The sequence below is a fragment of the Camelus bactrianus genome, chromosome 17 (genome assembly GCF_048773025.1).
Source record: "Camelus bactrianus isolate YW-2024 breed Bactrian camel chromosome 17, ASM4877302v1, whole genome shotgun sequence".
Lineage (NCBI taxonomy): Eukaryota > Metazoa > Chordata > Mammalia > Artiodactyla > Camelidae > Camelus > Camelus bactrianus.
In genome coordinates, this window is record NC_133555.1 from 1,176,443 (window position 1) to 1,189,845 (window position 13,403).

The following is a 13,403-nucleotide window of genomic DNA, read 5'->3' on the forward strand; positions in this document are numbered from 1 at the left end:
GGGGACGCTGCAGCCTCCTGCCAGTTCTGTCTGCTGTCGTGCGGCCTGAGGCAGGTAGCTCGGCTCTTCCACATTCAGGTTCTTGGTCTAAGCCGGAAACCAGAACCTCCTGTGACAGCACAGCCATTCCACCACAGCCGCTGTGAGGCTGAATGCTTCTGGTCTTCGCTGGGCACCCGCAGGTAGAGAAACCAGAGGCTGTACTGAGGCCCTGCAAAGGGAGGGGAGGCCGGCCTGGAAGGTCGGTGGAGCGTGACCACAGTGGCCCTTTCTTTCCTCTTCGGTGTCCCTCTCCATGCCTCGGGGCTCCCACAGCAGTGTCACTCCAGTGCCCCCTGCCCTGGCTGTCCAGTCTTTCTAATAAAGATTAATCTCACTAGCGCATTGTCTGTCCTCGTGACATCAAGAAATTTTATTTTTGCCTATATGATTCCTTGTTTCTCCAGATGTGCTTCATGATAAAATTGATGCTTTCTGCATTCACTTCATAAGCCTGGATTTTGCCTTTTATAGTATATCACACCTGTTTTAAACCCTTAAACTTCACATTGAATGCATTTTTAATTCATGCTATGTATCAAAAAAAGGCGTAGAGTTAATCACAGCTAGCAGCTGAAACCTGACAAACTATTTGTAATTAAGCTTTTCTCAGAACTAGTCATTACATAGTTAATTTTGCATAAATATTTTCCAAAGACAACTTAGAAGCTTTTCTTTGCTTTTCTTTCACTAAGTCAGAGATTAAATACTTAAATCAGAAGGAAAATTAAAACAATAAAGTCAGTATTTCCTAATTTATACCGTCTTTGAACACATGAGTATTTACTGCATAAGGAAAGCTTTCTCTAATCTGTACCTAAAAGAATACATTAAACTGCGAGATCGCCGGGGTTGTGCCTGCACCAGCGGGATCATAGCTCTGATACGGTCCATGTAAAGCAGCTAGCTAAAATTAATTGCGTGCAACTTTCGTAAGTATGGAAACTATTTCTGCTTTGAACACCTGCATCCAGAACATAAAACAAAAGACACTCAAGCATCTTTAGCTTGAAGTCATAAAACTTCCTGACACACCGCAGACAAAAAGTATTACTTCACCCAAAGTCTAGGATATATCTGTGTGTATTCAACTCCTATTGTCTCTAGTCATTAAAACATCTATATACACACAAAGAAAATAAATACATAAAAATAGCTGCAAATAATTTATGTTAGTCCATGCATCTTGAAAATTAAATTCAGACTGCTCCTATATCATGGTATAGAAATACTCTCATTACTGAAACACTAAGATGTTTCTGTAATTTTGTTCCATTTGGGTTAGAAAAATATAAGGAAAAATGCCTTATAAATTATTAAAATTAGGTTCTCACAGATATTATTTAAGTCCACCAATGTAAAGGTTGGTAAAATAAAATTATACTTTAAACACTGTTCAAAAAAGCTTGGCTTCCTTTTTAAGGCTTTGCAATGCTTCATTAAAAAAGAAAAATGCTGTATCGTCTCATCGCTACGATCACAGACTGTGTGCTGTAACCCACCCCTGAGCCCCATTATGACACAGCGTGCAGTCCCCTGACAGTGACAGCGCACCTGTAGCCCCAGGTCATGGGATGCGGTGTATCTGTGGGCAGGAGCCACGGCAGTTAACCTCTATTTGTCTCCTTGGCCGTCTGCTCTGATTAAGTGCGCTGGCAGGCTCGCAGCGCTAAGTGGTGTGCATCACAGTGGCTGTCATATTTCATACAGATGGACCTTCCTGATGAAGAGCCTGATCGATTAAGCAACAAAGTGCTGAAGTACGACCCCAGCCAAGATCAGTGGGCGGAGCGGGCACCCATGAAGTACGCGAAGTACCGATTCAGCACAGCGGTGGTCAACGGCGAGATCTACGTCCTGGGTAAGAAGCAGCGGGTCGCTAAGGGCGCAGCTGCTTTTCCTTTCTCAGCACTTTGCCTCCGTGGAAATGAAAGAGGGCGAGAGCCCCCTTCCTCCTGCAGCCCAGTTCAAACCCACCCAGACGCAGCCCCGATGTGCTTCTGTGTCTTATTTTCTAGAGCGCAGTCAGACACGATTAAAGGCCAGTGACTGATTAAAAGCAAAGGCATTTTTGTCAAACGCTCAAGTGGCGTGGGTGCAAGAGCGGCAGTGACACACCCTTCCAGGCCCACCAAGCGCCACACTGCGGAAGGGCAGCGAGCCTCTGGCCGCCTTCAGTGGATGAGACGCGGGCTCTCGCAGGGGAGGGAGCCAGCGTGCCGGAGAAGCGCCGGGGTCAGGCCGGCCCGCCTCAGGGCGCCCCACCCACCGCTTCCCCACGTCAAGTCACTTTTCATCTGAACGAGTGTTTTCTTAGCTCAGGAACGAACGTGTGTGGTCTGGTCCCAACCAGTAGGGACTGGGAGAGGCTGGGTCGTTTCCACGGAAGAGGGTAAGAGCAGTTCGAGAGAGTCCCACACCTCCCCGGTCCTCCTCACCCCTTGTTTCTCCTCTTGCGTTGCGTCCTTTGCTCCTCTCCCTAACGTCACCCTCTGTCACTCACCTCCCCAGTCCCCATGAGTCCGGGAAGCACGAGGCTGAGGTGGGGGTGACTGGACTGGAACGTGGGAACTATGCCAGCTCTGTATTTCGTCCCATTGGCATCCACGGCCAACTGGCAAAAACATGGGGGGGCACGCTGGGCACAAAGAGGTGGGGGGCACGGAACACAGGCTGAAAGAAAACCAAGCATTCCAGTAGGTTTTTTTTTTTTTAATTAATAGACTTAATTTTTTTAGAGCAGTTTCAGGCTCACAGCAGAATTGAGCAGAAAATACAGAGTTCGCACATAGCCCTCCCCACCTACACATATATCCTCCCCTGCCCTCAGCATCCCTCATCAGTGTGGCGTGTTTGGTACAATCAATGAACCAACATGGACACATTATTATCAACCAAAGTCCATAGTTTACATTAGGTTCACTCTTGCTGTTGTACATTCTACGGGTTTTGACAAATGCATAGTGACATGTAGCCACCACTGCAGTGTCATACAGAATAATTTCATTGCCCTAAAAATGCCCTGTGCTCCATCTGTTCATCCCTCCCTCCCTCCCTCCCTCTCCCCAAACCCCTGGGAACCACGATCTTTTTATTGTTTCTGTAGCTGTGCCAGTGGGTTTGTTTTTCTAACTAAAGGGAAGCCACTGTCTCCCAGCTGCCTGCACAACCCGAAGCAAATAACTGATGCGCTCAGATTTGATGGCTTTGTGACTTTAGTAGCAAGAACGTTATGCGACATATTTAAGACTGCCTCGGTTGTGGACTCCCTCGTCATTGCAGTTTAGTTTCCCCTGGATAGGCTCGTGGTACTTTCATCACAACCACGTGCTGCGTCACAGGCCTGTCAGAGATATGCCTGCGCTAGGTTAGACTGCCCAGGACAGAGGTAACACTCGACGAGCGAAGAGCTGACCTACCAACTGTACGGAGGCTGGATGTAGTCAGAGTGGGATGAAAGCAATGTGTCAACTGCAGCAAAATGAGATCCCCCCAATGGAGCCACAACTCGGCTAGAAGTGGAATAAAAGTGACATTTTGTCTTTTTTGGTAAATTTATGGGGACAGACACCTTAGAGTCACCCTCTGGAGCTCACACTTCATGGCATGAAGAATGTCCACTGCATGAATGGAAAGAAGTAGATTTTAAGGGACCTGTAAGATTTGATAAGTGGGACAGGGAAAAGAGTGTGCCGCCAGGAAGGAGGCAGTGGGAGGGCAGGGAAGAGCATGCAGGGGGAGGCGGAGCAGAGGTGTGGAGGGGACGGGGGTAAGGGCAGAGGAGGGGAGGAGAGTGAGTCGGGAGCCCAGCAGGAGCTGGGAGTCGTGGGACAGGGACCTAGGAGCCGGACGGCAAAGGCTGCTGGATGAAGAATTAAGAGAACACGGGCAAGCAGTGAGAAGCTACACAGAAACAACGCGATCAGAGAAAGTTCCGGGAAGACTGCTGGGGTGAGGACACAAAGCGCAGGTCAAAGGTGAGCAGACCCTGGAGGTGAGGAGACCGACTAGGAAGTCTTCCACAGCAGCGCAGAACTTCGTTTCTGGACATTCAGAACTGAGGACCAGAGTCACAGTCACTCAGATACATTCTACCAACTTGTAAGATTCAATCCAGGAGAGTCAAGTTTCCCAACCCTTGCTAATTGATTCCCAAATATAAGCTTTTAAAGGAAGTGAGGTTCGCTCGTTTAGGTGTTTTTGTAGTAGTCTTAGTTCAGATTTGATTGTTCATTGTAGGCATAACTGGAGTTTGGGCAAATGCACAGAACCCTAAAACCTCAGTGTCAGTGACTCACAGGTATCGTCCCGTCATCTGTTAAGTGTCTTAGCAAAAGCCCTGTCTGCTGTTGGGGGTCTGTATGTGCCCTGCTACGACTGAGGTCACTGCCAGGTAGTGTAACAATGAGCCGTCTCCCTAATACCTGTGACGGATTTACTTCCTGTCTCCTGGACAGTCTACAGGCTACCCCCAGAGAGCAGCTGCGGAAGTCTCCTTCTCCGTGCAGGAACAGCGGTAGGCCCTGACGCCACCATTTACTACCTCTATGCCCCTAGTCTCATAAAGCTTTTTTGGGGTACTGTTAAAATTGGAATGCCTAGCCCTTGGAGATATGATTAAGTAAAACAATGTATGTTCAATCCCTCCAGTGTAAGTGTTCAGGTGTTATAACTACTGTTCCTTGAACCCCTTTATGTTGCAGACACTTTACTTAATTCTTTGCAAAAAGAATTTCATTTAACGGTCACAAAAAACTGACACAGTATTAACTCTCTTCTGAGATATCCAGACTGATCCTCCCACTGGAAATACCAAAAATGTTGGGTAAAACATATGTTTAAAATCTTCTGAAAGCTCCTAAAATCTGCTATGGCAGTAAAAATCTAGCAGGCCAAAAATCTAAGTGCAAGCAGACTTCTAGCTATGGAGGAGCAGAAAGGTAGGCATTCTCTCTCCAAAAAAGCAGCTATGAAGCCAGACAAATTTGTCAAAAAACATGCATGTCAGATCTCTGGACGTCAACCAAAGACAAGAAACTTAGAAGAGCTTAACTTCTCAAACTGCTGCACTGGAAGCAAGCCTCAGGCAGTCTGGGACATTCTGCTCCCCAGCCCAGTTCATCCTGCGCAGAGTCCTGCCAGGGAGGCTCATCTGCAGGCTGGCAGCTTGGTTGGCTGAAGGGGGCTGCCATGTTTGGGAGTGGAGCTTGGAAAACCAACACTTACAGTGGCAAACGGGAAAGCCTGCAGTCTTCCTAGCTCGATCTTTTAGTGGTGGTTGGGACAGCAGCAGATAAGAAAACTAGCCAGAAACTTAACAGGGATCAGCCAGGGAAGCCCTGGAACAAGAGCAGATTCGAAAGGTCAGAAGGAAGAATCGGTGAACTGGACATAGGTCAACTGAAAATATATAATCTGAAGAAAAGACGGAGAAAACTGAAGGAAAATGAGCAGAGCCTCAGAGACACTGGAGTAACAGCAAGCCGACAAATACAGGCATAATGGGAATCCCGGAATGAGAAGAGGGAAAGGGCCAGGAGTTTCTTTTCAAATAAACAATGGTGAAGAACTCTCACACTTGACAGAAAAACATTAGTCTACAAATCCAAGAAGCTCATCAAACCCCAAGTAAGATAAATTCACAGAGATCCTCACCCAAGCACATCACAGACAAACTACTGAAAGAAAGAAAATTCTTAAAAGCAGCAAGAAAAAAATGTCATCATACAGAAGCGAGAAACTATATGCTCAGCTGGTGACCCACAGAAACAGTGGGGCAAAAAGTGCTGCAGGAAGAAACTCAGCCAAGATTCCATGTTCAGCAAAACTGTCCTTTGAAACAAAGACATTCCCTGATAAACAAAGACTGAGATAATTGTGACTAGCCGACTTAAAAGAAATACTACGGAAATACTAAAGAAATACGAAAAATCCTCCATCTAAAAAGGAAATATCAACTTGAATCCACAGGAAGAAATGAAGAGAAAGAAGAGCACTGAAAATGCTAAATGTAGGAAAATATAAAATGCCGTATGTTTTTCTTTTTTCTTCTCTTAATTTCTTAAGGGATACAAGAGCATATAAATGAATAATTATGGAACTATATTGTTGGGTTTATTACACATGTAGATACAGTATATATAACTATGTAAGAAAGTAGAGGGGAGGAAATTGAGATATGATGGAACAAATCTGCTGTAATTTAATGAAGTTAGCCAGTATTCACCTGAAGTAGATTGTGATAAAGTACCATCCATACTGGAATTTCTAGAGCAACTACTAAGAAAAAATTTTAAATAGTTTGAAAATCAAAAGAATTAAAATGGTACACTTGAAAATGTTAAACACAAAAGTCAGCAAAGGAGGAACAGAGAAACAAAGAAGATATGGAATGGAAACAAATAGCAAGACACAGATGTAAATCCAACCATATCAAAAATTATATTAAAAGGGAATAGACCAACATTTCTATCAAAAGGCTGAGATTTTTCAGACTGGATGAGAAAGAAGGACCAAGTATATGCTGTTTATAAGAGACACACTTTATATTCAGGTACACAGATAGGTTGAAAGTTTTAAAATTTTATAGAAAGAGATATACCATGTAAATAGTGACTCTAAGAGAACTGAAGGTGCTATATCATTATCAGATAAAACAGACTTTAAGACAAGAACTATTACTACAAAGAGAAATTTTATAATAATAAAATGGTCAATACAGCAGGAACATAAACCATTTATAAATGTATCACACCCAACAACAGAGACCTAAAATACATTAGGCAAAAACTGAATGAGAGAGATAGATGACCACCACTGGACATCTCTATCCCACTATCAATAATCGATAAAATAACCAGACTGAAAATCAGCAGTTATAGAAATCTTGAATAGCATTATTAACCAACTTTACCCACCTGATATTTATAGTATACACATATAAACAACAGTAAAATACACAAGCTTTTCGGATGCATATGGAACATTCTCCAGGTTAAATCATATGCTAGGCCATTAAACAAGTCTCAATAAATTTTAAAAATAGAAGTTATTCAAAGCATTTTTTTTTTTACTACAACAGGATTAAATTATAAGTCAATAACAGGAACAAATTTTTAGGCAATCCTCAAATATACAGAAATTAAACAACACTCTTCTAAATAACCTTTGGGTCAAAAAAAAATCACAAAGGAAATAAAATATTTTGAACTGAATGAAAACTACAGATCACTATCCCTCATGACCATATATATACAAAAATTCTTAAGAAACAGTGACCAAACCAAGTCTAGCAACATAAAAATGACTATATACCATCCAAAAAATCCTTAAGAAACAATAAACAAACTGAATCCAGCAACATCAAACATTAGTATATACCATGACCAAATTCCTTTATCCCAGGAATGCAGGAATGCAAGGTTGGTTTAATATCAAAAACTCAATTAATATAATACACATATTAATAAAGAACAAAAACCAAACGATCACTTCATAGATGTACAAAAAGCATTTGACAAAACCCAACCCCAATTTATGATAAAAATTCTCAGTGAATTAGGAATAGAAGGGAACTTCCTCAACTTGTTAAAAAGGTATCTATGAAAAGCCCGCAGCTAACATGATACTTAGTGATGAAAGACAGATCTTTCTTCCTAAGAGCAGGAACAACAGACAGATGTCTGTTCTTGCTACTCCTGTTAACATTGAAACAGAGGTTCTAGCCAGTGCAACAAGGCGATAAAAAGAAACTAAGCCATACAGACTGGAAAGAAAGAATTTAATAGTATGTATTCACAAATCATGTAATCCTATGTGTAGAAAATCCTAAGGAAGCTACAAGAAAGAAAGAGGGGGGAGGGGAAGGGGGAAGAGGAAGAGGGGAAGGAAAGAAAGAGAAAGAGAAAAAGAAACAAAGAAAAGAAGGAAAAAGGAAAGAAAAGAAAGAAAGGAAGAGACTAGAGCTAATAACTAATTTTAGATAAAGTCATAGGATACAAAATCAGTATATAAAAATTAATTGTATTTCTATGTACTAGCAATGAACATTCCAAAAATAAAACTGAGAAAATAATCCATTCCCCAAATGCTCAGTATTGCTAATTATTAGAGAAAAGCAAATCAAAACTCAATGAGGAATCACCTCACACCAGTCAGAATGGTATCATTCAAAAGTCCACAAACAATAAATGCTGGAGAGGGTGTGGAGAACAGGGAACCTTCGTACACTGTTGGTGGGAATGTAGTTTGGTGTAGCCATTATGGAAAATAGTATGGAGATACTTTAAAAAACTGAAAATAGACTTACCCTATGATCCAACAATCCCACCCTAGTGTTCATACAGCACTATGTACAACAGCCAAGACATGGAAGCAACCTAAATGTCCATCAACAGATGACTGGATAAAGAAGCTGTGGTATATATATACAATGGAATACTTCTCAGCCATAAAAAAGAGTAAAATAATGCCATTTGCAGCAACATGGATGGACCTGGAGATCATCATTCTAAGTGAAGTAAGCCAGAAAGAGAAAGAAAAATACCATATGATATCACTTAATATATATAGAATCTTTTAAAATGACTCAAATGAACTTATTTACAAAACAGAGACGGACTCAGAGACATAGAAAACAAACTTCTGGTTAACCAGGGGGAAAGGGGATGGGGAGGGATAAACTGGCAGTTTGGGATTAGCAGATATGCACTACGAGATGTAAGACAGATAAACAGCAAGGTACTACTGTAGAGCACAAGGAACTATATTCAGTATCTTGTAATAACCTACAATGGAAAAGAATATGAAAAGAAATATATATACAAACACATATGACTGACTCACTATGCTGTATACCAGAAATTAACACAACATTGTAGAGTGACTATACTTCAGTTTAAAAAAAGAAAAAGGAACTAAAGGGTACTCAGGTGTAAACCTAAATGTGCGAAAAAGAAGGTGAAAGAAGCAACTTTCGTTATTTTAGTAACAAGCCCCTTTCCACCACACCTGAGTCTATGTTAAAGAAGAGACTTTTGGAAAGCCCCTAAGGAAGGGGGCTGGGTGCCAGGGGAGGTTGGGAATTTCCAGCTCCACCCCCTGACCCCCAGGGAAGGGAGAGGAGCTGGAGGTTGGTTAATCACCAGAGATTGATGATTCGATCACTCATGCCTGTGTAAAGGCAGAAAACCCCTGATCTGAGGGGTCTGGAGAGCTTCCCGGTTGGCGAACCCAGGGAGGTGCTGGCAGGGGGGCACAGAAGCTCTGGTGCCCCTCCCCTAGACCTTGCCCTGTTCCTGAGTTGTATCCTTTTATAATAAACTGGTGATCTAGTCAGCAAAAAAAAAAAAAAAAAAAGGAAAAAAGGAAAAAGGAAATAATCCATTCCTAGTAAGATCAAAATGAGCAGGATGTGTATGAACAAATTCAGCCCCAAAAGTGTGAGAGTCATACACAGAAAACTACAAAAGACTCCCAAGAGGACCAAAGATGATAAAGATGATACAAATAGAGATGTATTCCTTGCTTATGGATTTGAAGACTCAATATTGTTAAGACACCAATCTTCCCTAAATCGACCTATAGATTCAACACGACCCTTGTACCATCCCAGCACTGTTTCTGAAGTTGGCAAGCTGGTCCCAGAATTAAGTGTAAATGCAGCGAACCTAGAATAGCCAAAACAATTTTGAAAAAGAAGGAAGTTTGAGGGCTTATTTAGCCCATTTTAAAAACCCAGAGCTGCAGAAATCGAGGTATGGTGGTGCTGGCCTAAGGACAAGCATGTGTATCGATGGAACAGAGCTAGAGTTCAGAAATAAATGTTCACATTTTTACTCCGTTGATCTTTGACAATGTGTCGAGGCAGTTCAGTGGGGAAAGATGAACTTTTCAACAAATGTGCCAAGACAATTAGATATTTCTATGTAGACAAGTTAGTTTCGCCCACTACCTTACACCATAGCAAAAAAAAGGAACAACGCTGTATTGTGCACTTAAAGTTTTGTCAAGAGGGTAGATCTCATGTTAAGTTTTTCTACGGCAATGAAATACTATTTTAAAAAATTAAAATTACAAAGCATGCTATTGATCCAAGAATGATGTAAAGGGGTGGGGAAAACACATATTGAGAGAAGAAAATGTGATATAGAAAATCAGAATTATTCTATTGAAGGAAGTGGGGAAGAAGCGGGTAGCAGGAGCCCGGGCTAACGGGGAGAAGAAACATCACAAGACGTGAGCAGAAACAGTTACCAGGAATGTTTGGAAATGAGGAAAGTTCTCAGAACTGAAGGGAGAAATAATGCAGTGGAAAGTAAGGCTTTTCAAGTAACAGATGAAATTCAGTTGAGTAACACTGGTGCCCGACAGACTGACAACTTCCACTGGAGAGATGGTAGCTCCTCGTCACACTGTAATTTGGTTCAGCAAATACCGCTGGGCCTGTGACGTGTCAGACCCCAGGCTGGACGCTGAGGACCAGACACGAGACACACACGCTGTGCCCAGGGGATGCTCACAACCCAGGACGAGCTACAGACAGGTAACTGTGCGCATGTTAAGTGCACGCCTGTGGGAGCACAGCGGACGTCGGCTCACTCACTGCACAGGCAGGAATTAGTCAAATGAAGAAAAGGGAGAAAGATACACTTGGCACCGGGAGCAACGTGAGTGCAAACATGGCAGAGAAAGATTAGGCTGAGTTACTTTAATGCTTTAATATCTCACTTCACAAGTGAATCGTGAGGCAGCCTGTTTCTCAGTTAAATGCAGGAGTGGTTAGCTGGTCAGAGACCTTTCACTGGGCCAAGCGGGCTGACGGTATGCAGGAGTCTGTTTGGGGCTAGTGCTGTTACAAAGTGGGAGGCGTGTTGTCAGCCGTAGAAGTGAGGCTGGCGTTCGCTGCAAGGCAGAGGAGTCAGCAGAAGGGCTGCCTGCCGCTCTTCAGGGGGAGCCCCGTCTGACGGACTGTTCCGGGGCCTGTTCACTGAAGTGGGTTAATGAATCAGCTGGTTGATCAGGCTGGAAACCAGCTCTGGTTGGCTTGTGACCATGGCTGTAGTACAAACCGTCTTTTCCCAGGCGTGTGGGCCTTCTACAGATCCTCGCTCTCCCCTTCCGGCCTTCTACCGGGCAGAGCAGTAGGAGAGGCCACCAGGGCGGTCCAGATGCCCTCCACGGGTGTTGGGCCTTCTTGAAGACAGGATTTGATCCGTGGGCCCGATGTTCAGTTTGCGTGCTGACCCACAGGAGTTCATCCTGCTCTTGCCATTTGTTGAAACACTTGCTAGGACAGCGGCCACGCGGATTTAAGGCTCCGGACAAACAGTCGAGCTGCGCAGTGCACAGGTGTGACGCCGCGCCATGGCGAGGGGCTGGAGGGCTCTCCGCAGGCACGGTCTAGGCCCCCCCCAGGTCCGACCGTGAGAAAAGCCTCAGCAGCTGCCTGAGTGCTGGTCTCCTTGAGAGTCAGCCTGGCTTTTCTTCTTGCGTGGATGGTGGCTGCTCTGCCTGACCCGTGGGGTTAACCCAGGCGCAGACGGAGGCGTCAGCGGCGGCGCAGGCCCCACTCGGTCAGCAGTAGGACATCCAAGCCTGTGCTAATTTCCACAACTGCTTGTGCAAAGGAATTTTAACTGGTTGGCTCATGATTTTCTACATCAGCCAAGGCTGGGAACAAGTTTTTGAGGCTCCCGTGAGGTGAAGGCACCTGTGGGTGGTATTCTGGCCTCAGGATTTGACGCCACCAGTGTTGGTCTTACCCCTTCAGACCCTTTGTTGGTGGACGCAGCCCTGGAGGGTACTGGAGAGGCAGACTTGCCTGGGCTAACCAGCAGACTGACAGGACAGCGGGTCCCAGCCCTGGACCGGCCCCCGGCCCCCCAGAGCCTGGCTCCCACATGGGGAAGAAGAACCTGGGGGCTGCATCAGAGATGTGACCAGCCTCCCGGGAGCTGCAGGTCGACTGTCTCTAAGGGCTCACGGTAGGACGCCACTATTACATCTCAGGAAGGTTTCCATTCCCTTGTCTCAGTGCGAGGACATTTTTCTCTTTTTTGTATTATGTCATTATTGGTAACATGAGTGTAACCTGTCTCTGTATGATACTGGATTTATGGCAAACTAGCAAGGGTTGTTATTAGTCAGATGTCAGATGGTTTTTCCTGGAAGTCTATGAATTTCCTTCTTCATGTAAAAATACAGACAAGGATATGCTTGGACAGTTTGCTTAGTGACTCTGTTGTTCATGCAGTTACATCTGTATTTTACCAGCTTCACCACTCTATGACTGGCTCTTCTGTGGCAGAATTCCTGGAAAACCTAAAATAATTTAACTAGTCTCCATGAGCCTTATGAGTAAATGATATCCTTATTAAAAACCCAGGTGTTTAAAACGGGCTGATTTCCATTTTGACTTTTTTCTGAGGGCTTTCTGAGGCAGCCTGTTCTCGGGAAGAGCAGGAGAGAGGGTCTGTGTCTTAACGCCAGAACCCTGTGAAACCCTTGCGGGGAGACAGAATGGAAGGGCGCTGCTTAAGGCCATGCATTATTAAGATGCTTCATTTTTTAAGAAAAGTCTTTTGTCATTTGTACTAACTCCAAGACATAGTTAAGCTACTTTAATCCAGAATACATTCTAATGTTCTAAAAAGTTGTTCTTTAAAAAGGCAGTCCAAAAGTTTTAGGTTAATATATCCTATTGCTATGAGAAAATGTTAACTCCTTGTCCTCAAGGCTTTCAATCCTACTTTTACAAATAATGAAGTAGAAAACGAATTACATGCAGAGTCTTAAAGGTAAAGTTTTGAGAAACATAGAACCTTCTGGGCTTCACCTCATTAAAACCTTATTGTGACTTCTTGGTGATGCTCTGTTATAAAACCTGATTTAAATAGGACACCAGGGGTTCTGATTGAAAAAAGTTTTTGTGAGACAAACTAACAAGCATTTTAGATCTCACAGTATTAGTTACGCTTTTGAATATATGATGCTTGCTTCTGAAATGACAATGTGCAGTCATAAATACACTTTGCATTCCCATCAAGTGTTTTTAAAAAGTCAAGCTGAATTCAGAGTCACTTTAGCTCAATGGGTCAGGTGAAGTCAAACACTGAAGTAAGCAACAGAGTCTATTTGTGGAAACGCTGAGACCTTTCACTGACTGCCCCCGGGCCTCTGCAGCCTCACCCTCCGGCCCCTTCCCTCCGCACCGCCCCTCCCCTCCAGCCTCAGGGTCACCCGGAGCACCTCCCCCTCCCCTCTGCTGTGACCGCCTCCCTCTGCCGGGCTGGCTGGGCGGCCTCAGGCACCGTCTCCCCGCCTGCTGCTCCGCCCTGCCCGTTGCCCTCCCACTTCCCACACTG

At 44.0% G+C, this 13,403-nt stretch overlaps 1 protein-coding gene across 4 annotated transcripts in view; it reads left to right on the top strand.

Annotated features, from left to right (window-relative positions):
* The window catches only part of KBTBD12 (kelch repeat and BTB domain containing 12), a 48,803-nt gene that overhangs the window by 12,516 nt on the left and 22,884 nt on the right, over positions 1–13,403 (top strand). For all 4 annotated transcript variants that reach the window (XR_012499784.1, XM_045521792.2, XM_045521797.2 and 1 more), the window contains exon 4: positions 1,750–1,900. Coding sequence is in view for 3 of the 4 variants with exons in the window: in XM_045521792.2 (XP_045377748.1) it covers positions 1,750–1,900 (151 nt within the window). In the remaining variant the exon portion in view is untranslated. The remainder of the gene's footprint in view (positions 1–1,749; positions 1,901–13,403) is intronic.